The sequence below is a fragment of the Narcine bancroftii genome, chromosome 4 (genome assembly GCF_036971445.1).
Source record: "Narcine bancroftii isolate sNarBan1 chromosome 4, sNarBan1.hap1, whole genome shotgun sequence".
Lineage (NCBI taxonomy): Eukaryota > Metazoa > Chordata > Chondrichthyes > Torpediniformes > Narcinidae > Narcine > Narcine bancroftii.
In genome coordinates this window covers 222,391,421-222,417,651 of record NC_091472.1, presented here as the reverse complement: position 1 = coordinate 222,417,651, position 26,231 = coordinate 222,391,421, and the positions used below count along the sequence as shown (strand labels likewise).

Genomic DNA, 26,231 nt, shown 5'->3' with positions numbered 1-26,231 from the left:
AAGAGTAACAAAACAAATTGATAAAACCATTTGAAACAGGATATATTAAAAAAGCTGCTGAACAATAAAATACCTGGAGAGGATGGATTCCCAATAGAATTCTATAAAACATTTAAAGAGTTATTAATTCCTCCTCTCCTGGAAGTAATGAACCAGATAGAAGAAACACAAAACTTGTCAGATTCATATAAGACAGCAATAATTACAGTAATACCAAGGATGGGGAAGGGTGCATTAACACTAGCATCATATAGACCAATATCTCGACTTAATTCAGATTATAATAGCGAAATTATTAGCAAACAGATTGGCCGATTGTGTACCAAAAATAATAAAACAAGATCAAACTGGATTTATTAAGAAAAGACAAACAGCGGATAATATCTGTAAACTTATTAATCTAATTCATGCAGTTCAAGAAAATAAGAAGTCAACAGCGGCTGTTGATTTAGACGCAGAAAAAGCCTTTGACAGAGTAGAATGGAATTATTTATTTAAAGTATTACAGAAGTTCAATCTACCAGACAAATATATTAATTGGATTAAAGCATTATATAATGGACAATTGGTGAAGGTTACAGTAAATGGATATGTATCAAACCAATTTAAATTAAGTAGGTTTTTATTTTAACCATGGTGTCTGCAGGCTTCCACCATCAGATTTCTGAACAGATAGGTGGAGAGGATGAGCAAATGTAGGTTCTTGGGAGTCACTATCTCGGAAGATCTTTCCTGGAACCAACACACCAATGTAAACTTACAGAACCAGAAATATCTATAAAAGAACTACATAAGAAATTGAAGGAGTATGGAGAAATATCGGGGTACAAGATCAACGCAAATAAAAGTGAAGCGATGCCAATGAGTAACACGGATTTTGCAGAATTTAAAAAAGAATCACCATTTAAATGGCAAACACAAGCAATCTGATACCTAGGTATTAGGTTAGATAATAATTTAAGCCATCTGTACAAACTAAATGATCAGCCACTAATAAAGAAATTACAGGAAGACTTAGAACATTGGAAAGAATTACCGCTAATGTTGATAGGGAGGGTAAAACACATTAAAATGAATGTGTTCCCAAGGATGCAATACTTATTTCAATCGTTGCCAATTCCCTTAACAGAGAAATTCTTTAATGAACTAAAGAGAATAATAAGGAAATTCTTGTGGAAAGGGGGGAAACTGAGGATAGCATTAGATAAATTAACAGAGAGGTACAACCAAGGTGGTTTGCAGTTACCAAACTTTAAAAATTATTATAGAGCAGCACAATTAAGGTGTTTATCAGATTTTTATCAGACAAGGGAAAAACCAGACTGGACTAAGATAGAACTAGATAAAATAGGGGAGAAGGTACCAGAACATATATTCTATAAGTGGGATGAAAAGCTGGTGCAATATAAAAGCTCACCAGTATTGGATCATTTACTCAATATATGGAAGAAGATCCACTTAGAAAGGAAGAAAACAAATGACCAAATACCAAAATTACTATTGACGCAAAATCCGCTAATCCCTTTTATAATAGATAACCTTTCCTTTAGAGAATGGGAGAGAAAAGGAATCAAAAGAATAGAAAATTGTTTTTTGGGAAATAATTTATTAACATTTGAACAGTTGAAGTTCAAATATGGAATAACTCATGGTACAATGTTTGCATATCATCAACTGAAAGCTTATTTAAAGGATAAATTGGGAAACAATTGAGATTACCAGAAGGAAGCAGCTTTAAATATGTGATTACAGACATAATGATAATTAAAAGATTTATAATGAACATGTACATTAAGCTGCAAGATAAGGAAAATGATGAAATAAGCTTTAAACCTAAACAAAAGTGGGAAAAGGATTTGAACATAAAGATAAAAAAATGAAACATGGGAAAAGTTATGTTCTGGAACTATGAAGAATACAATAAACACAAGGTTACACATGATACAGTATAATTGATTACACAGGTTATATATCACGCCCCAAATTTTTTAAAAAATGGGATCCAACATTATCAGACAGATGTTTTCACTGTAAGAAGGAAATGGGAACAACAGTACATGCAATTTTGGCATGTGAGAAAGTGAAAATGTTTTGGGAAGATCTAAATCAGATATTAAACAAAATCACGAAAAATAACATAGCAAAAAATCCAGAGATCTTTCTTCTAAGTAATATAAGAAGTAAGGACATAGGCCTCAAATTGGATAAAGTGCAAAAAATATTTATTATGATAGCCTTAGCAGTTCCAAAAAAATATATAATGTCAACTTGGAAAATGGAAAAGAACCTGAGAATTCAGCAATGGTACATGGAAATAAATAAATGTATTCCATTCTAAAAAATAACATATAATTTAAAAAATAAAGTCACATTATTTGAACAAATTTTGGAATCATACATGGAACACAACGGAGAGGGCTTGCCTCAGACCTCCTCCCCCTAAAATGATAAGAGGACAAAACGACTTGATCCAGTGTGTAAAAGTAGATGACACATTTTTCTTGTTTATTTTTCATTGTTTGATGACATTGTTTAATGGTTTTATTGTATTGTATATGTTGAATATTTATTGGTTTTGGAGGGGGGGTGGGAAGGGGGGAGGGAAGGTAGAGGGGAAAAAAAGGGAGAAAATGCCACTGTGTGACGTGGACATTACCCCTCCATAAAGAAGAAGATGTTTAATGAGAAACATTTGTATATATTTTGGTTGATATGGTTCAGAGTGTGAAAAATAAAAAAATATTTTAAAAAAGTCAGTCTTGTTTTCACTGATCATCAGCTCGTCAATGCCAGGACAATTTTCCTTTCGTAAACCAACTGAAGAGCAGTCACTGGAGAGCTGGGAAAGAGAAGTTACCAGTGTGTTTAAACTGATTGATGGAAGGAGGGATTGTCTACCCTGTGGGTAAAAGGGACATATAGTTGGTTTGATTTAGATAAATGACCTATTTCTGCTTCTGATCAACGTTTAAATTTATTGTCAGTGTACATCTGTGACATAACATACAACCCTGAGATTCTTTTTCCTGTGGGCCAGGGAGGATTTCTACTTATCGGTAGGGCAAAAAAACACTGTATTTAAGAAAAATTACATATACGAGACAAATGTAAACAAAGAAATAAATGTAAACAAACTGACTGAGCTGTACAGAAAAATATTCAGTAAGAAATAATAAGCAAAGGAAGAGTCCTTAAATTGATCTCTGATTGAGTTTGTTGTTGAGGAGTCTGATGGTGGAGGATAGCAGCTGTTCCTGAACCTCGTGGAGCAAGTCTTGTGGCACCTGTACCTCTTGGCGGCAGCTGCGAGAACAGAGTGTGTGCTGGGTGGTGTGGATCCTTGATGATTGCTGCTGGCCTCTGATTGTAGTGTTCCCTGTAGATGTACTCAATAGTGGGGAGGGTTTTGCCCATGGTGTCCTGGGCTGTGTCCACTACCTTTGGAGGGCTTTACATCAAGGTTATTGTGTCCCCATACCAGACCGTGATGCAGCTGGTCAGCACTTTCCACCACACAATAGAGTTTCGGATGTCATGCCAAACCCCTGCAAACTCCTGAGGAAGTAGAGGCACTAACATAATTTGCTCACAATGCCATGGGTGGGTCCAGGAAATATAATCTGAGATAGTGACTAGCAAGAATTTACGCTCACCCTCTACATTTTACGCTCACCCTCTACATTTCTGATCCCCCTCTGCGCCCCTGATCCCCCTCTGCGACCCTGATCCCCCTCTGTGCCTCTGATCCCCCTCTGTGCCCCTGATCCCCCTCTGCGCCCCTGATCCCCCTCTGCGCCCCTGATCCCCCTCTGCGACCCTGATCCCCCTCTGCGCCCCTGATCCCCCTCTGCGCCCCTGATCCCCCTCTGCGCCCCTGATCCCCCTCTGCGACCCTGATCCCCCTCTGCGACCCTGATCCCCCTCTGCGACCCTGATCCCCCTCTGTGCCTCTGATCCCCCTCTGTACCTCTGATCCCCCAATGGTCACTGGATTGTGCCCCTCTGGCTTTCCCTTCGAGACGGCCTGTGTAAATTCTCCAGAGGCGGCAGACGTAATTCAAAGCTAATTTTTGATAAGTGGTCCCAGTCAGGGACACCTGACCGACTCGGCCCACAAAATGCAGGACTGCTCCATACCAAGCTTCGGGTCCAGCGGGACGGGCAAATGGCCCCACGACCACAGACAATCAGAAAGCATCAAGTAAAGCAGGGTCACCGTTCCCAGTCGCGATGTTGGAGAGCGCATGCGCACGTCGGCCTCGTCTCCTCGACAACAGCCGGCCTAGGCCTCGCCTGGGCTGCTGAGGCCTAGCCTCTGGCGACTCCGATGACCCAATGGATTCGCGGCAATTTTTCCTCGCTCTCTCCATCAGGGCTGGTACCCCCGCCACTTGACGCCTCTCACCGCAGCGGGGGCGGCCCCCTGAAGAGAACCTACGAGAGGTGGGTGGCCGGAGGCGGCTGGTCGGCCTCTCACGCACGGCGCGTTCGGAGACGGTTCATCTCGGTGACATGCAACCCAGGTTCCCGCTGCTGCTGAAACCATCAGCCGGGCCTTCTGCAGCTCGGCGTCTGACCGTTGTCGGTTGATGTACCTCGCAGACCCACCATCAGCTTGGAGACCAAGCTGTCAGGGAATGCTAGTGTCCCTCATTCGAGCACCAAGGCGTCTCTGTCTGCCCAGTCTCTTAAGGACTTTTCCACGTTATTTCTTTTGGACCTCGTGAAGATTTCAAAGAACATACAAACAAACGCCACAAATACTTGCCTTTTGGCCATGAGGAATGAAGTGATCTGACATAGAGTTGTCATTGGTTCCATAAAGTGCCTTGAAAAGTTGCTACACCAATTCACAGTGTATTATAAACGATCTCTGCAGTGCAGTGTCTGTGGAGCCCAAACAAAGATGGATGGAAAAAAGGATGGGTTTGACAGATTATTGATATGCATTTTGCCCTTAAAATCCGTTTCTTTGATCAAGATGACAAAGGGAATCACGTTATCTATCGCTTTGATCTGTAATGGCGGCTCCTCTTAAGTGGTCATTTGGAAGGAAAGTATTGGAAAAAAACTCCACTTTTCTGTAAAATAAGTTGATTAGAATTCAGAATCCCAATTTAGAAGAATGCGCTTGCTTTCCTTCATTGAGATTGTTAGTTATAGAGAGCTGACCCTTCAAAAACTGGTAATATTTGGGTTTGATTATCCGTGGGCACTCTGACATATATGCAACTGTTCCGCGATTCACCTGTAATCTTGAAATCTTGGACCCCAACTACTGCATTCCAGCGAGGTTTTACTGTAATTGATTGTGAATTATTGTTCAAGCAAACAAGAGTATCGGTTTTCTTGGTCCCAAGGGGTCTGATATCTCTGAAATTGTCAAAAGTCTTTGCTAAAACTGCATTGTGAACAAAGTTGACAGCGAAATAAATCAATCTTATTAATAAGATTGACCTTGTCTGACAGCTCTTCAACCAAATTGCAGGTAGATTTGAGCACGAAAATGGTGAAAACTTAACATTCCAAGTATGATTTTATGAAGAACCTACCATGACGAAAGGCTCAGGCCCAAAATATTGGTTACATATCTTTACCTCCATTGGCACTGTGAGACCTGCTGAATTCTTCCAGCAATTTTTTTTTTGAAGAACATGATTCTGTAACAAAAAATAGACACTTGTTTGGAGGAAATGTTCCGACAACCCCTTATAGATAGCAGGGGTTGGCTCCTGTTGGGAGTAAGTTCCTGAATCCAAACAGAAAATGCTGGAAAATCTCAGCAAGTTGGTCTGTAAAATGTGAAAAGAGAAAATATCAACATTTTGGATCTGCGACCCTTCTTCACAACTGAAAAGACAAAGATGCAAGTTAGTTTAATGCAGCTTCTTAAAACTTGGCTTTGGCAACACGCAAGAGTATTGTGTGCAATTCTGGGTTATTGGGAGTATTGGAGACTTGAGGGGAGACATCATGAAAATTTTATAAAATTAGGGGAGATATGGATCTTCCTAGGGGAAAATGTCACATACTTGAGGAGTTGAACCATAAAGTCTGCAGACACTGGGTCGAGTGTAATGTGCAAAAGTGATGGAGAAATTCAGCAGGTTGCGCAGCATCAATAGCAAGCAAATGTTTCTGGCCTGAGCCCTTTGTTATGGTAAGAGCAAAAGGCAGCGGCAGCGGTGCCTGAATAAAAAGCTGGGGGTGGGGAGGGGGCAGGTGGAGGAGGAACAGTGGGGGGAGGGAGGAGGAGGGGGAAGCACAGAATAACATTTCTATCACTTATCAGGTTTTTTTCTCTTCTACCCTCCCACCTGTATGACCTCTTGCTTGTTAAGCTGTGCTCCTCTCTCTCTTCTTCCTGCCACCACTCCACTCCCCCCCACCACACCTTTTTATTCAGAATCTGCCTGTCTTTTGCTCATTTCTTGACAAAGGACTCAGACCTGAAACGTTGGTTGCCCTTTACTTCCCATAGACCTGCTGATTTTCTCCAGCACTTTTGTGCATTACATCATTACATGCTAGTGCACATGTGATTCGGTGAGGGGTTGTGGGTGTTGGATTTTAATGGAGATGAGTGTGAGTTGTGGGTGCTTGGAGTGGGCTGGTAGGGATGGTGGGTGGTGGAAGTAGGTATGATCGTGTTTAAGAAGCTTCAAGTCTGTCACTGTCGAGTCTTTCTACACAATGTCGTTTTCCCAAAAGTTTTGAGGATTTGAGGTATAGTGGACCCTAGAATTTGTCAAATTTAAGAAAACTAATTCAAATAGACAGATTAGAGCGGGGATGGCCAAACTTGCTTAACGCACATACAATAAACCAGATATCTGAGAGCATCAAGACATGAAAAAAGATTACAGACACATTTTCACTCTTAAATGAATATATTGTTTTTAATATATATAAATATTAATAAATGTATGTGAATAATAATATTTATTCATGTATGTAAATTTTTAAACTGCAAATTTTAATAGTTTCAATAATCAAAAAGTATGCATGTACATTCTAAATATTTTCAAAATCCTGATTGATTTTCTGATTTGCCTCATTAAATAAATTTAAGATAGATTTCAGCATCTTAAGGAAATTAAGGGTTATGGGGGAAAGGTGGAGCTGGGCGCATAGCCAGATCAGCTCTGATCTCACTGAATGTGGGATCACGCTCAATGGGCTAGATGGACAACTCCTGCTCCTGTTTCTGATGTGTTCTCTTCAGGAATGCTGCTCCCCACTGGTCTCTTCAGATACCTGCACTATTGTAGTGTTCACAGACATGCGCACGATACGGGAAGTGACCTGATGCAAAGCTGTTGTGAGCACCGGCTCAAACAATTCCTGTCATAGCTGTACATTATATTTCAAAAAGCTGCATGTGGATTGCAAGCCAAAGTTTAGCCACCTTGGAGTAGAGGGATATGTATCATGAGCATTGTAGTTTAATTTGTGTATCGAGTTTGACGCAGATGTCGTTGGTTGAATACCAGTTGCTGTGCAGTATTATTCTATATTCTAGGAAATAAGGTGGGAGAGGGATATGTAGAGCAAAGGGATTAAGCAATTTCAGCACATCAAAAAAGATCATGGCTAGAGTAATGAGAGTCTCTTATAATATATTGTTATGGCAGTGCCTCACTTGGATGTCTTCAATGGTAGGAGGTTGAAGCTCATGATGAATTTGGCTTGGTTTGCCATTTTCTGCAACCTCTGTTTCTGAACATTCAAGTTTCCAAACCAGGTTGTGATGCAATCACAATATACCTTACACAATAAGCCTAGAGAATTTCAGTAGCATATTATCAGCCTTTGTATGCTGTCTTCATGTGCTATACCCAGGAGCGATCCTCCAATATGGGATGCCCAGGAACTTGAAGCTACTCATTCTCTCCACTGCCATTCCCTCAATGAAGATTGGCTTCCCCTTCCTACCATCCGCAATGAGTTCCTTGGTCTTGTTGCGGTTGAGAACAAAATTCTTGATCTCTTCTGTATTATGGAATAGAGTTCCAGATTTCTAAATTTGGTTATCTGTTTAGATGGGATAATGGTGTTAATGCTGATCTGTAGTCAATAAATAACCATCTGCATTTGGCTGATCTTCGACAAACCAACAGTGAAAATCAGGATTTCATATGACATGGTCGGGGTTACTCTTAATTTAGACATACAGCATGGTAACAGGTCCTTCTGGCCCACAAGCCTGTGCCACCCGATTGACCTACACCTCCCCCGATACTTTTTGAAGGATGGGAGGAAACCGGAGCCCCCAGCGAAAACCCACGCAGACACAGAGAGAACATACAAATTCAGACAGCGTGGGATTTGAACCCTGGTCCTGATTGCTGGTGCTGTAATAGATTTGTTGTTCCACAAGTTTGCATTGGATCTCATTATAATAGTGGAAGCTTGGTCATTCCTGTGGACTGAACAAATGCCCAATCTGCGCTTCGTTTCCCTAGTTGACAGAAAACCACATTGTGAACACTGAATGCATTGCGTTAGATTGAAAGAGGTACAGATAAATTGCTGTTTGGATAACTGATGGAGTGAAGATAAGATGTATAAAGATAGGTGCTGCATCTCTTATGGTTGCATGAGAAAGTACTCTACTGTGGCAAGTGGTGGGTGGGTTCAGAAGGTGCAAACAGGAGTCTCAATGGGAGCAACCTCTTTGAAATGCTGGGAGGAAAGGGGTTTATGTGTCTTGTGCTGGAATCTTTTTGGAGCAGGCAGAAATTGTGAAGGGTGATCTGTTGAATGCGAAGCCTGGTAGGATAGACAAACCCAGGGAACTTGTTCTGTCCAGGGTTAAGAGTAGGGGTGCAGGAAATAGTTGAAATACAGTCGTCTACTCTGATAGAGGAGAAGTTACGATTTTGGGAATTCTTGAATATTCTCTTAAAATCATATTATTTTGGTCTTTTGTTCCAGTGTCCAGGCTTCTAATAATGAAATTGAATGGAAATCGGTAAAGAGGCAAAAGCTGGGTAAGTTTTCTTTTAAAAATAATATTACATTTCAAATTCAGTTCGTGAAGGTTGCCTAGTTGGTAACCAGGAAGTGTATAATGGTTACGTGGAAGTCCAACTCCCAATTAAATACCACACGGTGGTAGATGGAAATGTAGAATTGCATTCCCTTGCAGAAAATCACTTCCAATCTAAGGGGGAAACATGACACATTTGTTAAAGTGTGGCAGTCATATCTGAAATACATGGGCATGTAGATTGAGTAGTTCCCCCTCCCTGTGGGATATAGATATAAAAACCAATCTTAATAGGGATAAGATTGGAGTTAAGGAAATGGAACATGGTACAGACGACGTACATGTTTTTGTTTTAGTTTGTTCTATTTTAGTTTTGTTTTTCAGTTTTTTTTCTTTTATTTCTTACTTGGTTTATTTATTTAATTAGGTTTTTCCTTTTTTTAGGTCGTTGGTGGGGCTCTCAACCCCACTTGTATTTGAGGAAGGAGAGGGGGGGGGGTGGAAGAAAGCATAATCTCTGTACATTCCATGAATATTGAAAAGGATTGTATTGATTGTTGAAATTACTTCGAGTCTGTAAAAAAATCAAAATAAAATATTTTTTTTAATGTTAATGAATTTAGAAAGTTAAAACATATTGTAACTTTATTGGCTGAAACTTAATGTCCTGTTCTGACCATACCCAGAATTCTATGAGCAGTTCAAGGCAACAATTTTTAGGACATTATGGGAAACAAGAGAAGAAATTATAGGAGCCCTGGCAGAGATATTTGTATCACTGTTAGGCACAGGTGAGAGGTGCTGGAAGACTGGAGGTGGCTGATATTATGCCTTTAATTAAAAAGTGAGTAAAGCTGGTGAGAATGTCAGTTGTGAGTACGTATTTGGAAGGGATTCTGAGCAACAGGATCCATGAGCATTTGGAAAGGCAAGAATTTATTAGGAATAGTCAGCGAGGCTTTGTGTGTGGGAAATTGTGAATCGCAAACGAGGTTTTTTTTGAAGAAGTGATCAGGAGTTTTGATGAGGGTAAAGTGGTAGATATTGTCTCTGAACCTCATCAAGGCCTTTGACAAAGTCCTGTGTGTATGTTGGTCCAATAAGTCAAATTGCATGGGATCTGGCCTGAACTGGGCAATTGGATACAGGATTGCTTGACAGTTGGATTTGGGGTGGTAGTGGAGGATTATTACTCAGATTGGTGCTCTATAACCATTGATGTCCCAAAGGATTCTGTGTTGAGTCCTCTGTTGTTTGTCATCTGTATTAACAACTTGGATGACAATTCAGTAGCATGTTCAGTAAGTTTGTGGATGACACCAAAATGAGTTGGTGTGGTGGATAGTGACAAAGATGATCAAATAATACAACAGGAACCCACATGGCTCATAACTTTAAGGCCATGTAAGATCTAAGGCAAGCTGGTGATAGGTGACAGAGGTCAGTTGTGACGACTGCTTTTTTGATTGGATGACTAAGATTAGTGGTATAATGCAGGAATCAGTGCTAGGACTTTTGTTCGTGATTTGTATATTAATAATTTGGATGTGAAAGTGGTGGCACAAACATTGATGGTGTGGTGGATAGAGAGGAAAATTGTCCACAGCAGGATATGGCATAGATGGAGAATTGGGTGGAGTAGTGGCAAATGGCCCCGGACAAATGCATGGTGATGCATTTTGGGAAGTCAAATAGGGGTAAAACTATAGTTCCCAGAAGGTGGCAACACCAGGGTGGTGAAAAGGTATATAGCATGTTTGCCTTCATTGGTTAGGACATAGAGTATATGAATTGGGATGATCAGCTGGACTTGGTCTATTGTGAGCTGTTTTGGTCATTCCACTGTGGGAGATCAGAGGACTTTAGTTTTAAGGAGAGATTGGAAGGGCCAGCACTTTTGTTTACTGGATTGGAAAGGATGGTTTTGTTTTTTCTTGTAACGAAGGAGGCTGAGAGAGCTGTATACAAATTGTGAGAGGCATAGATGCATAGTCAGAATAATTTTCCCAGAGAGGTGGTCTTTAAAAAAAAAACAAGGTTTAGTAAGCCTAAGAGAGAAAGGAGTTAAAAGGTTGAGGGGCAAGCGTTATTTCAGCCAGGAAATAGTTAATATAGGAATGCGCTGTCATTGGATTTGTTGGAATTGGATACATTCATTACATTTGAAAGGCATTTTGGCAGGCAGAAGGAAAGGCAAGTTATAGAAGGATATGGACCTAATGCAGGAAAATAAATGGGTTTGTTGTTGATGAGCAATTTGTTTTGGCATGGATGTGATGAACTGATTCTGATTCTATGACCTGAATAGGATATTGGTGGATGCAGGTCATCCAGAGTATAACATTGAATACAGTACTGGTATGGTGAATCATAAATTTATTTATGGTTTGAATAGATTTGATGAGATTTGTCCAAAAGTAGTAGATGATGACGGATTGAGGGATTTAGTGGGCTGTAAATGATTAAAAATGTTTTGGTATTGTTAAAGCAGTTGGTTGTAGATGTGCACATCAAGGATTCAAAGGTTCCTTTTATCATCACGTAATAATACTGTACATGTACAAATATAATATACATGATGTACTCCAACCTTTGTTTGCCTTAAGGCAAAGAGTCGCCATGAGCATAGCCTGGCACTCTCAACAATAAGAGAAAGAGAGACCTTTCAGAGACACTGAGTGCTCCTTATTTCGCCTCCAGCGCTCCCTCCGCTTCTGCAGCCGCACAGACTCCAGATCAAACCATCAGTCTGGAGAAAATGTTGCCCTAATTTTGTTCTTCATCTCTGGGAAGATGGTTCCTGATTGCTGACTCACAAATCCTGGGAACAAACTACAGGGATTAGCAATGATCCAGCAATATGTCTTCAGCCTATCTTCCCATAGAAAGAACATGGAAAAGATGGTCAGTCAAGGAGAGTGGAGCAAAGTTCAGTCACCAGAAGAAAACAAATTGTTCTTTGTTTTCTAGATTACTTTGTGAATACGGTTAAGGAGTATTTAACAGGATTTGTCAGCTATATAAAATCTTTACCAACATTTGGTTACAAAGTCATGCAAGTAGAATCCATATCCTCCGTGGAGAGGAAGTCGAGACAACCATTGAAACAGGTCAGTGATGTAATTGGTTGAGACTATTTTTTTAAAAGAATGCAGTAAAAAAAAAACATTATCCAGAATTCAAGCAACTATCAAAAAAATTGAGGAGAATAAATAAATAAATCAATAAAAAGATTTAAATAAATAAGAATAAATAAAAATGTAAATGGAAGTTTAAAATTGTAAAAGCAAATGTTCTCCGATGTAACAAATAAACCTTTGATGAAGATGGGAACAAATATTCAGCCAGTAGAGGGCCTTTGTCGTGCTTTGCTCGTAGCAGCCGTTTGAATAAAGTGTTTGAAGTGTCAGGATGAAGAGCTGGTTGATGCCACTCGCCGTTGGGGTGACTCTCTTAAAGTGTCTCCTTCTCCCAGCTTATTTATCTTTATTAGTATATTATTAAGTATATTAGCAAGGCTTCATTTGTCAGCTTGGGGGGAGGGGGAGTTAATTACCTATAATGTTATTGATCATCTTTTGGGATGCTCTGTGGAGGGGGAGAAACTTGCAGATAGAGTGAAGGTTAAATGTTTTCAAAGAATGTGACTGAAAACTAAGTAAAATGCTTTAAGGTTTATATATTTGTGCAAGTGAAGTTCATTCTGTGTAAATGCAATATAGTATTTTTGTATTTTTATTCTTAATGCAGTTAATTAGGCATTGTAAAAGTAGGACTCAAGCAACCAGAAGATACATCTATCAATCCCTGTAGGTGCTGGATTCCAGGGATGTTACTATAATCAGAAAATAAAATTAACCCACTATGTTAATCACATTGCCTTCCTATATAACTAACTGATGGTGTAAATTGCAGAGGAACTCCATGGGAACTGTTTCAGTCCTGTATCTTGTAGAACAAAAGGCTTCACATCTATTAAGAGAGGATCACATGGGAGAAGGTGTGCATGAGTGGGGGGTGATTAGTTTAGATTGTTTTTGCTCTTCTAGTTTTTTGTGCAGTCCAGCTTTGTGTTTTTTTTGAGGACCCTGGCTAATGCCCACAACTTGTCAGTATTCCATTGATTTAACAAGGGTTTCTTTTCATTATGGCTTGCTTCTTGTTTTTTGCATTTCTGGAATGAAGGATAGCTAGATTTTCCTGATGCATGGGCTTGAGGTTCTTGATGCAATCCTAAATGCTCCTTCTCCACTCCAGTGACCAGGGGTTGGAGATTCTCAATAGTCAGTAGGGAGTTTGGATTTCTTTTCTGTGGGAACTTAGACCACATTAAAAAAAAATTCCACTGTCTGCTTGGTAATATTTTCCCATGACAGAACTTGGAATAGTGTCGTTCAGTAATCAATTGTCAGGGTTGCCCAAAAGAACTGACAGCATACATAGAGCTTCATTGCTGGGGATGTTGGTTCACTTACCCTTCCAGGGGATTTGAAGGATTTTGCAGAGTAGATATTGGTGATAGCTTTCCATATCTTAAGAATTGCCTCTTCATGAAGCTAGACCTCTGAAGTTCAGCATTGCTTTCAATGAAGAAGCACGGCCATTAATCACTTGAGGAAAAGGATGTCTGAAGATCAAACATGGGTTGAAACATGGCCTTCTGGGAAGCAGTGAACTATGTCCTGTATGCCCTGAGACCTGGACTACCTGCAGCAGGCACCTTAAGCACTCTCATGTAATGGGTATTTAATGTGCAAAATTGCAGGAATGTTGTAGAGGAGTTGGCTTTTTTTTGAGTCTGGCTGCAGGTTGTAGAAATCGCATGGTGTTTCACAAATCACCACTTTCTCATCACGTTGTTGGCTGCTTTGGATTGTGCATTGCTATTGTTTGTAAATGAAAGCCCAATCAATTCAGGAAAATAAATGGCAAATTTTTTTTTAAATGATAAAAGTTAGCACTTTTGTGCATTTAACTATCCAGAAGTTTGTTTTCATGTTCATAATATATGATTAGATTTTCTTTATATTTGACATCTCCCTCCTTCAAGGAATTTTCCTCCTCCCTGACTGATCTCCGTGTCTCCAGTTCTCGGGATGCTGTATCAAAAGTGGATTTAAAATTGGGTAAGTCCAAACTTTCCTTGGTTGGTACACATCTTCCTGTTGTCTGCCACTTATTTTTCTTTAATACTTTCTACCTTTTGTATATATTGAAAACTTTGCCCAAGAGGTAAAAAATGCTGTTACTCATCCAGGTAATAATATCCTAGATCTAAGATGAATCTAATAGCAGATATCCATATCCAATCATCTAGCCACCGGTAAGTCATTGACCAAACTCTGTAATCAGAATCAATGCAATTTCCATTTAGTCATTGAACCAATTGTATTGTGGAAAAAAATCTACAGTATGTGAGCAAATATAAGTTAATGTTAGAAATCTGAAAGAAAATGAGATGCTCAACAGATTAGCCAATCTTGAGAGAAAAACATACTGAGTATTTCCAGAATTTTTGGTGTGCTTTTGGAAATTAAAACCTAGCAAATTCTCCTTTGCTAAATCTCCACTAGGTTTGGGACTTTCTGTCCCAATTTCTGGTTTCTAAAAATTGATTTACAACCTGTAGTTTTGATGAAACTTGTGCTGAAGCTTCATGTATTATTTGTATAGAAATAAAGGCATCACAACTTACTCCAGCTTTTTACTTATTAATTTGTCACTGTTTGCCAGAAGCAGATTTTGGCATTTCTTATTCCTGGTCCTGTCCTCTGTTTGTCCCTATCTAATCTTGCATTCCTTTGTTTTTCTCCTTGTTGACTATGATCCCCTGAAGTTTCTTTTCATCCTTAGTCTCTTCATTTGGTTTGGCAGTACTGTTTCCTAGTTCATGCTCTCTCAGTCTGGAACAAGGGCAGAGGAGTTCGGACTGTAGGGCCATGTCTTGAACCATTTTTTAACATGTAGGCAGAGCAGACTATTTGGAAAATTTATAAGAATCCCATGAAGGTGGATACATATGGAAAGACTCTGGGTTTCTTCCCTTCAATGAAAAAGCGAGGATAGAGATTATTGTTTCAACTCCAGTAAAACAAATCTAGCACAGACAAATTTAATAAAATAATGTTGTGCTGTACTTAATTACTCTGATTTTTATTTGGAAGTTAATAACTTTCTTAATGACTATTGACCAATAGCACTTAGATCAACAGTGAGGAAATGTTTTGAAAGGCTGGTCATGAGCATATCAGCTTTCGTCTACATTCCCATTCACCTATCGCGGCAACAGATCTACAGAGGATGCCATCTCACTGGCTCTGCACAAAGCCCTGGAACATCTGGACAGCAAATATACATACATCAGGATGCCCTTTATCGACCACAGTTCGCATTTAACACTATCATCCGCTCAAAACTGATCAACAAACTCCAAAACTTTGAAAGTTAACACACCACTGTGTAATTGGATCATAGATTTCCTCATCTCCAGTCCCACAATCAGTGAAGATTGTTAAGAACTTCTCCGCAATCTCCACCAGTTCCGGAACACCACAGGGCAGTGTTCTTAGCCCCCTGCACTACTCACTTTACACCTTCAACTGTGTAACTCAGTATGACAATACACCGTCTACAAATTTACCGATGATACCACGGTAATGAGTTGTATAAAGTAAGGTGATGAGTCTGCATACAGGATGGAGATTGAAAACTTGGCTGAATGGTGCACCAACAACAACCTCACATTCAATGTCACCAAAACTAAGGAGCTGATTGTTGACTTCAGGAAAGAAAAGCCAGAGATATACAATCCAGTGATCATTGCGGGATCAGAGGTGGAGAGGGTGAGCACATTTAGGTTCATGGGAGTCACTATCTCAGAGGATCTTTCCTGGACCCAACACATCAATGGCATCATGAAGAAAGCACATCATCACCTCTACTTCCTCAGGAGTTTAGGGAGGTTTGACGTGACATTGGGAACCCTGGCAAATTTCTACAGGTGGTGGAAAGTGTGCTGACCGGCTGCATCACGGTCTGGGATGGGGACACCAATACCCCTCCAAAGGTATTGGACACAGCCCAGGACATCACAGGCAAAACACTTCCCACTATTGAGTACATTTACAAAGAGCACTGCCGTCGGAAAGCAACAACAATTATCAAAAACTCTCACCACCCAGCAACCGCTCTGTTCTCGCTGCTGCCATCAGGAAAGAGGTCTAGGTGCCACAAGACTCACCTCACCAGGATCAGGAACAGCCGTTACCCCTCCCCCCATCAGACTCGTCAGAACAAACTCAATCATGGATTCATTTAAGGACTCTTACTTCTGCACTTTATTGATTTTCGTTGCTCTTCCTGTACTGCCCGGTCAGTTTGTTTGCATTCATTATCTGTTTACAGTTCTTTTGATGGTTTTCATGTTCTCACTGTGTGCAGTTAATGTTTGCACCACCAATTAGTGGTAATTCTGCCGCGCCTATGGGAAAAAGAATCTCAGGGTTGTGAAAGTTAATGCTGTCTTGTTAAATGTGAATTTATGATAAATTGGAATGAATTCTGTCTCACTGTTCCAGAAAGAACAGAATCTGTGGTGTTGTCAATCTTCTGTGCATTTTTTCCATCCTGATCTTCCAGGAATATAGTTTCTGCAAATCTACGAAGGAAAATGTAATCGCCGAGCTTCAATACATGTTGTAATCCAGTACATTGGTTGTGGACCTTTGATCATCAATTACGGAACAAAGTTGGAAACTTCAGTTGAAATCACTTTCAACAAGGATAAACTGGGCTCAGGACACTATTTTCATATTGCTTTTTGGTTGCTTTCTAGATATTGACCAGGAATTAAAGAGGAGGAACCATGGGATAAAGCAAAAGTAAGTATTTCTTGAAAACATCAAGCTATTCTTTTTCTGACTTTAAATACACTCTTGCGTTTTCAAGTATTCTCTCGTAACATTCTGGAAGAGTGAGACAACTAAACTCTTGGCCCACGGATGGGCTATTGTAGGTATTATTACAAAAGTGCATCAAAATCACAAAAAAGGATGAGCAGTGTAGTAAGGCACTGATGTGTAATTTTAAAAGGATCTCAGTTGATGAGTGGTTCTGCTTGCTTGAATTTTCCATTAAAAAAAATATAAATAAAAATGTGTGAGCTCACTATGCTTTCACTTTAATCAAATCCTTTTCCCACATCAAAAAGGTTACTCTCGATATGCTCAGATGTTGGTTCTAGCCCATTTCTCTGGCTGAACAACAAACAGCCTTGTAGTCTCCAGTTGCAAATTCTCATTCCAACTTTGGTCATCGAGCAGACTGATGCTGGCATTTCTGGACAAAGATGTGTCAGAAGCATCACAAAAGGTAAATGGGAGAGGTATTTACTTGTGATCTATTTGTCCTGAACAGAAAACTCCCTGAACGTCCAGGAAAAATTAGTGAGCTCCCACCTTTTCCTCTACAGTACCGGAGCCTTCCATCCATACCTCTGCCGAATAGGAATGATGTCGGACTCAGCACAGTTAACCAGGTGAAATTGCTATTAATTCTTAGTGTTTATGAGAAAAGACTGTTTTCATTTGAGCCAACAAGGCTGAGGGTGATGTGATCAAGGTAAATGAAGCTCTGAGGGGCAAATATGAGGTAGATGGTAGGAATATGTTCCTCCTTGTTCTAAACGTCCTCCACTTTTGACTCCCCTTTTGGGGAAGAGGCTTGGCTAGAATCTGGAATATGCTGTCTGAGCCAGGTACTCTCACAAGATGTAAGTATCTAGAAAATACTTAAATTGCCAAAGCATAGGCATTTGGTAAATGGGATTAGAGTTGTTGGTTCCTGAAGGACATGTTGAGCCAAAGAGCCCATTTCTGAATTGAATGGCTGGTCAGAATGACCAATCAAGATTTGATAGCATGGAGGGATGATGGTGAAAGGGAAAAATAGTAATGAGTCAGGTTTTTGCTCATGCATTTCTTGTCATGTACATTGTGCAATGTATATGTGTGTTTATTGTCGTATACGTGGTAAAAATTCTTGCTGCAACAGAACATGTTCTTCATTTTAAAAACCTACAATAGTATGCATTGAATTGAAAATAGATTTTCAAGAGCAGTCGTATGGTATGATACCAAAAACGCTGGCAAATTTCTACAGATGCGTGGTAGAAAGTGTGCTGACCAGCTGCATCCCAGACTGGTATGGTGACACCAATACCCCTGAGCATAAAGCCCTCCAAAAGGTAGTGGGCACAGCCCAGGACATCACAGGCAAAACCCTCCCCACTATCAAGAAAATCTACAGGGAACGCTGCTGTCAGAGAGCAGCAGCAATCATCAAAGATCCCCACCACCCAGCACATGCTCTGTTTTCGCTGCTGCCATCAGGAAAGTGGAATAGGTGCCACAAGACTCACATCATCAGGTTCAGGAACAGATACTACCCCTCCATCAGACTCCTCAACAACCGATTCAGAGACTCATTTAAGCACTCTTACTGATTTTTAAAAAAATTCTCTTTGTATTGCACAGTCAGTTTGTTTACATTTGTTATATGTTTACAGTTCTTTATTTGTTTACATTTATACGCTGTGTACAGTTTTATTGCACTACGAATTAGTGGTAATTCTGCTCGTCCACAGTAAAAAAGAATCTCAGGTTTGTATGTGATATCATGTATGTACTTTGGCAATAAATCTGAGATAATGTATATTCACAGTTAGCACCATGCAAAAAAAAGTGGCATTGACAATAGTGCAGACAGTTCTTTTGGAGCAGTCCATGATAAGTGTAGCAAGGCCAAGTTTGAGAGCCTGATAGCTGTTGGATAGAAACCGTTCTTGACCAAGAGGTGCTGATTTTTGCCCTACTGAACCTTTCAACTTAAAAATCAAAATCATTGATTTTTAAAATAAGTAGCTTTTAAACACAAAAGAAATGGGGTCCAGAGGAGCCATCAAGACATGACAAAAGTAAAAACACAGAAATGCTGGAGAAACTTGGCAGGTCTCGCAGCATCCATAGAAAGTAAAGAATAATCGACAATTCAGGCCTGAGCCCTTCTTCAAGAAGACATTCTTCAAACATAGGTATACCTTCAGCATTTCTGTGGTTTTACTACAATCACAGTATCTACAGTCTTTTGTGTTTCACTCCATCAGGTTACGGCAGATCAGTTTTGTTCTCCGGGTGTTGACTTTAGAGTTTTGCCCAGAGGGAAGATGGCCTGCTATTTCTCACATTTCTTTTGTACATTTGAAATAATTCAAAATCGTAGTTGCAGATTGATGGAGATGTTCAGCAAAGTGATTAACCTCCCCGGTTTTGCCAGTTCTGATGTGCATTAAGATTTTCTTTGTGACTCCTTGAAGTTGATAAGCAATGTGGTTGTGATATTTTAGCACTTCATGAACACTCAACTCAACCAATGAGATTACAAGAAAAGGGAACAGAAGCAGCCCATTCGGCCCATCGAGTCTGCTCAGCAAATCCACCCTGCTAAACTGTTCTTGCATCTAGTTCCAAGTTCCGGCCTTTTCCCTATATCCCTTGATAGCTTTAGATACCAATCAATCTCCCCCTTAAATTTCCCCAATGATTGCACCTCCACAGCTGCATTGTGGAATGAATTCCACAAATCCACACCCCTCTGGCTAAAGAAATTTCTCCTCATCTCTGTTTTAACTGGGTCCTGTTGTGGTTTTTTGATGCCCAAAATGAGTCAGGAAATCCAGAGAATTCTTCAGAAAAGTTTAATCCTTTATTTGCAAACAAAAGCTGAGACAAATCAAAGCCTGGACTCTGAAATGCCTGTTGCTATGAGACACTGCCCTTTTTTATATTATAGTCCTGTCTTAATCACATTTCTGCACCCAATCATTCATAACCTTGTATCTTAACAGGATGTCATCCCTTGGCTCGCCACAATTATTTTCATTATTTTCTACCCATTAATCTAATCATGTTTAGAGCCATGTGTTTCATCATCTCCTGCCACTTGCTTCCTTCTATTCATTACTGTGGTCTTGTGTAGTAAAAACATAATGGATTACTACTTTTGTAACATAGTGTGTAAATTATTACATAGTAATGGATTAATGAATGGTAGCTCATTTGGTTTATTTTCCATAGTCCTTTCTAATTCTAAGACTGTGCCCTCTTGTCCTGTATTCACCCACGAAGGGAAACATCCTATTCACATCTACTCTGTCCATTCCTTTCAGCATTCGCAATGCTTCTATGAGATCCCCTTTCATTCTTCTATAGTCGAATGAACGGAGTCCAAAAGCCACTAAGCGTTCCTCATACGTTAGCCCTTGCATTCCAGGAATCATCCTAGTAAGTCTTCTCTGTACTCTCTCTAACATTATTGCATCCTTTCTAAAATAAAGGGCCCAAAATTGCACACATTACTCCAAATGAGATCTCACCAGTGCCTCATAGAGCCTCATCAACACCTCTTAAGTCTTGTACACTATTGTCCTTGAAATGAATGCCAGCATAGCATTCACTTTCTTTACTGTCATCCAACCTGGTGGTTAACCTTAAGGTTATCCTGCACGAAGGCACCTAAGTTCCTTTGCACTTCCAAATTTTGAATTTTATCCTCATCCAAATAATAATTTGCTTGTTTATTTCCTCTTCCAAAATGTACATTTCTCAACATTGTATCTCATCTGCCATTTCTTTGCCCACTCTCCTAAGCTGTCCAGGTCTCTCTGCAACTTTTTTCTTCAACACTTACGACTCCACCATCTATCTTGGTGTCATCTGCAGACTTTGCCACAAAATCATTCATTCCATAATCTAAATCATCAATATACATTATAAAAAGAAGCGTCCCCATCTCCAACCCCTGCAGAACACCACTAGTAACTGGCAACCAATCAGAACAGGATCTCTTTATTCCCACCCTTTGCTTTCTGCCTATCAGCCAAAGCTACACCCAATCTAGTATCTTTCCTGCAATTCCATGGGCTCTCATCTTATTAAGCAGTCTCTTATGCGGCACCTTATTGATAGCCTTTTGAAAGTCCAAATACACAACATCCATCCTACTTGAGATTTCTTCAAAACATTCCATTAAGTTGGTCAGGCAGGATCTTTCCTTCATGAAACCATGCTGGCTTGGACCTACCATCTCATGCACTTCAAGATATTTCATAACCTTGTCCTTGAGGATTGACTCCAATAACTTTCCAACAACCGACGTCCAACTAATAGGGATATGATTTCTTTTTTTCTACCTCTCTCCTTTCTTAAACAGTGGAATTACATGTACAACCTTCCAATCCTCCGGAACCATGCCAGAGTTCATTGATTTCTGGAAAATAAATTCCATTGCCTCCACAATCTCCAAAGCCACCTTCTTCAGAACCTATGGGTGCACCTCACCTCATCCAGTCCAGGAGACTTATCTACCTTTAGTCCATTCAGCTTACTAAGCACTATCTCTCCAGTAATCCTGTCTGTACTTAATTCTATTCCCTAAGACCTCTGACTATCAGGTCTATTGTTATTGTCTTCCTCAGTGAAAACTGACGCAAAAACATTCATTTAGTTCCTCTGCCATCTCTTTGTCACCCATTATAATTTCTCTAGAGAAGCGTGCGCACTACCGCGAAGTGATGAAAGAAGACACACACATGAGGAACTGAAGTCGACGACTGATTTATTGCACTAGCAGCTCTGCTTATATTCTCTCCCCACAGCTGATGACAGGAGTGAAGTCACACCAGTGTCGATATCTGATTGGGTGGAATTCCCACCGTTCTTAGTTGTTTCCCGCCATGCAGATGGTCACCTGGAACAAAGATCGTTGGCCCCCATGGGGTCTGCACAGTTGCTGCATTTGTCGCGCTGGGTTATGTCCCGGTTAGCGGGATGGTACACAACCTCCCCCCCCCAACCCCCACCCCCCACCCTGCCCCAATCAGGAACTGGCAATTGGAATGCTGTTCACCGCTTTCAGTGGCCTACTTCTGCATCGCGTGGGCTGCATGGAGACCGGTTGGCTAATGTCTAGGTGTGCTGGTTTGTGGCGGGCGAAAGTGAAAGTCTCTTCCTTACCGCTGATATCCAGCGCACATGTTGAACAATTGTGTATGATTACTTCATACGGTCCCTCATACAGCTATTGCAGAGGTGTTCAGTGTGTCCCCCTCTGAACAAAAATGTACTGACAGGACTCTAAATCTTTGGGGACATGGGTTTTGGCCTGGCCGTACGGCAGAGGCTGCGGAAGTGCAAGAGTGCCTAGTTTTTCCCTCAGCTTCGCCAGTGAGGCCGTGGGGTCTTCTGGGTCCTTGGCAGCTGCCAAGAACTCCCCCAGTATCACTAACGGTGCATTGTACACCATTTCAACTGCTGAGGCATTGAAGTCCTCTTTTGGCGTGATACAAATCCCCAGGAGGACACAGGGTAACTTGTCTGTCCAGTTCAGCCCCTTGAGCTGAGCCGCCTTTAGGTGCCTGTGGAACCGCTCCACCAACCTGTTGGCCTGAATGTGGAAAGCCATGGTATGGTGGAGCTGGGTTCCCAGCAACTTGGCCAGCTCTGCCCAGAGTCCCAAAGTGAATTGTGTACCTCTATTGGAGGTCATATGCTCTGGGACTCCTGACGCAGGTCTCGGTGGTTGTGTCGGCCAGCAGGACTATCTCTGGCCACCTAGTGGAGTGGTCAATCGTGATGAGGAGATATCTCACCCCACGGGAGACTGGCAGTGGCCCTACAATGTCAGTATAGACGTGGCTGAACTGTCGTTGCTGGCTTGAAAGTCTGGTGTGGTGGGGTGGGGGGGGGGGAGTGCCTTGACATGCGTCTGCACTTTGGATGTCTGGAAGACTGTGTAGGTCTTGGCCCAATGACTGACCTGTTTCCGTGCCAGATAAATCTACTGGCCACCATTTTAACCTAAGTCCAGATGGCTGGGTGCGTCTGGTTGTGCACTGTCCTGAAGACCTGCCGCCTCCACATTGCCGGCACGACGGGGCAGTGTTTGCCGGAGGAGACACAAGATAAAGGAACAAAAGTAGGCCATTAGGCCCATCAAGTCTGTTCCGTGACTCTACACTAAGCTGAATTATGCTCACACCTTGTTCCAATTTATAGCCTTTTCCTCATATCTCTTGATACCCTTACTAATGAGATGCTTATCCATTTCCTGTTTAAATATTCCCAGTGATCTGGCCTCCACTGCTTTGTGTGGAATTGAGTTCCACAGATCCATGACCCTCTGACTAAAGAAGTTCTTTCTCCTCCCTGTTTTAATTGGATAACTTTTAATTTTAAGACTATAACCCCTTGTCCTCGAATCACCCATCAAGGAAAACATCTTATCCGCATTCACTCTGGCAAAACCTTTCAAGATTCAAAATGTCTCAGATTCCCCCCCATATTCTCCTATACTCTACTGAATACAACCCAAGAGCTGCCAAACGCTCCTCATACGCTAGCCCTTGCATTCCAGGAATCATCCTAGTAAATCTCCTCTGCACCCTCTCCAACAACATCACATCCTTTTTAAAACTATACATTGTACTCCATATGGGGTCTCACCACTGCCCCATAGAGTCTCATTAACATCTCTCTACTCTTATACACTATTCCCCTTGAAATGAATGCTAGCATAGTATTCACCTTCTTCACTACCAATCCCACCCGTGCATTAACTTTTAGATTTCTCTGCAGGTTTCTTTGCACCTCCGAGGATTGAATTTTCTCCCCATCCAGATAGTTTTCTGCCTATTTATTTCCACTGCCAAAACGCAGAATCGAAAACTTCTCAACATTGTACTTCATCTGCCATATTTTTTGTCCAGACTCCTAATCTGTCTATATCCTCCTACAATTTAACAGTTTCTGCTCTGCCACTTATCTTGGTGTGATCCACAAATCTGGCTACAAAACCATTCATTCCACAATCCAAATTGTTAATATAAATTGTAAACAGCAGCGGCCCAAAGACTGACCCCTGTGGAACACCGCTTGTTACAAGCAGCCATTCTGAACAACTCTTTGCTTTCTGTCTATCAGTCAATTTTCAACCTAGTCCAATAGCGTCCCTGTAATGCCATGGGCCCTCATCTTATTTAGCAGCCTGACATGCGACACCTTATCGAAAACCTTTTGAAAATACAAATGTATAACATCCACAGCCTCCTCTTTGTATATCCTACCTGAGATTCCTTCAAAAAACTCTTAATAAGTTGGTTAGACAGGATCTACTCTTTAAAAAACCATGCTGAATAGGATCTATTCTATCATGCATTTCCAGGTATTTCATAACTAAATCCCAACCACCGGTGTCAGACTTGTAGGTCTATAGTTTCATTTTTTCTGTTTCCCACCTTTCTTGTACAGCAGAACCACATTTGCCACCTTCCAATCCCCTGGAACCACACCAGAGACTATTGATTTCTGGAAAATTGTCACCAATGGATCTACAATCTCCAAAGCCAGCTCTTTCAAAACCTACTGGTGTACTTTGTCCGTTCCAGGAGATTTATCTGTCTTTAATCCATTCAATTTACCTAGCACAATTTCTCTAGTAATCTTAACTATATCCAACTCTACTCCCTGAAACCTCTATCTGTCAGGGATGTTACTAATGTCTTCCATAATGAATACTGACATAAAATATTGATTTAATTCTTCTGCCATTTCTTTATAACCCATTATAATTTCCCCAGCATTGTTTCCTATTGGTCCTATGTCAACACGTGTCTCTCTTATTCTTTATATATTTTAAAAAACTCTTGGTATTTATTTTATATTGTTTTCCAATCTCCTTTCATAACTCATCTTTTCTTTCCTTATGACTTTCTTTATTTCTTTCTGTAAGTTTCTAAAGGAATCCCAGTCCTCTGATTTCCCACTAGTTTTAGCTTTTATCTTAGCCTTCACTTCTTTTGTTAGCCACATTGGTACCATCTTTCCATTGACTAATTTCCTTTTCCTTGGAATATATCTATCCTGCATGCATTTTCTTATTTGCAAAAATATCTTCCAATCCTGCTCTGCTTTTCCAATTGACGAGCCAGTTCCTTTCTCATACCACCATAATTTCCTTTATTCCACTGAAACATTGATACATTCGATAACATTTTACCTTTTCAAATTTGAAATTGAATTCGACCATGTTATGGTCACTGCTCCCTAGAGGTTCTAAGACCTTTAACTCCCTAACGACCTCAGGTTCATAACACATGACTCAATTGAGAACTGCGGATCCCCTGGTGGGCTTCTCCACGAGTTGTTCAAAAAATCTATCTCTTAGGTTTTCTACAAACTCACTCTCCTGTGATCCAGTAATTTCCTGTCCTTCCCAATCTCCTGCCATATTAAAATCTCCCATAATTATTTTGTGACATGCCCTTTTTATTTCTGTCTGTATCTCATAGTTTACTTCCCAGCTGCTGTTTGGGGGCTTGTATATAACTGCTAATGTGATCTTTTTACCCTTGGCATTTTTTAATTCAACCCATACTGATTCTACCGCTTTTGACTCTATGTCCCTTCTTTCTATTGATTTAATGTCTTTACTTATCATCAGAGCCACCCCTCCACTTCTATCCTCCTGGCTATCTTTCCTATAGACTGTGTATCCTTGGATATTGAGCTCCCAATTGCGTGCTTCAATGAGCCATGTCACAGAGGAGCAACTGGCTGCCAGGACTGATGGCAACATCCTCCAGCCTGAGGGCGGAAACTGCTGTTCTGTATGCCTGAATCTCAGGGTCCTCTTGCTGTGCCTTGGCTAGGGCGGAATAGTCTATTCCCTGGGATGGGGCCTGGATGGACTCGATCACGGGGCGGGACAGTGTGTCGGCCACCACATTGGTTTTATCCGCAATGTGTCGGATGTCCATGGTGAACTCAGACATGTATGAGAGGTGTCACTGCTGCTTGGCCGACCACGGGTCAGACACTTTGTGAAAAGCAAAGGTCAATGGTTTATGGTCAGTGAGACCCTGAATTGCCTGCCTTCCTGAAAATACCAGAAATGCCTGACTGCTAAAGAAGGCCAGTGGCTGCCATTGCCCTTCGATGAATTGTTCCAGTACGTCCCCTATCGCTGTGCTGGAGTCATCTATTGTAAGAGCGGTTGGCACCTCTGGTCTGGGGTGTACCAGAAGGGTGTCATTGGCCAGAGTGTCCTTGGCCTTTTGGTATGCCTCTGAGGCCTCATTGTCTTTACCCTTCCCCACCATGAGTGCGAAAAGGAGTCACATGATGCA

The 26,231-nt window shown here is 40.9% G+C and overlaps 1 protein-coding gene across 3 annotated transcripts in view; it reads left to right on the top strand.

The window, feature by feature from the left end:
- Positions 1–4,211: 4,211 nt before the first annotated feature.
- Positions 4,212–26,231, top strand: part of LOC138761617 (sentrin-specific protease 2-like) — a 147,207-nt gene continuing 125,187 nt past the window's right edge. Inside the window, exons 1-6 of one of the 3 annotated variants that reach the window (XM_069934032.1) lie at positions 4,212–4,443; positions 8,938–8,993; positions 11,963–12,102; positions 14,043–14,118; positions 16,827–16,872; positions 17,408–17,528. In XM_069934032.1, coding sequence (XP_069790133.1) covers positions 4,328–4,443; positions 8,938–8,993; positions 11,963–12,102; positions 14,043–14,118; positions 16,827–16,872; positions 17,408–17,528 — 555 coding nt within the window. In that variant the 5' untranslated portion in view covers positions 4,212–4,327. Of the gene's footprint in view, positions 4,444–5,494; positions 5,871–8,937; positions 8,994–11,962; positions 12,103–14,042; positions 14,119–16,826; positions 16,873–17,407; positions 17,529–26,231 lie in introns of those variants that run through there. The other 2 variants (XM_069934033.1, XM_069934034.1) reach the window with 2 other exon arrangements.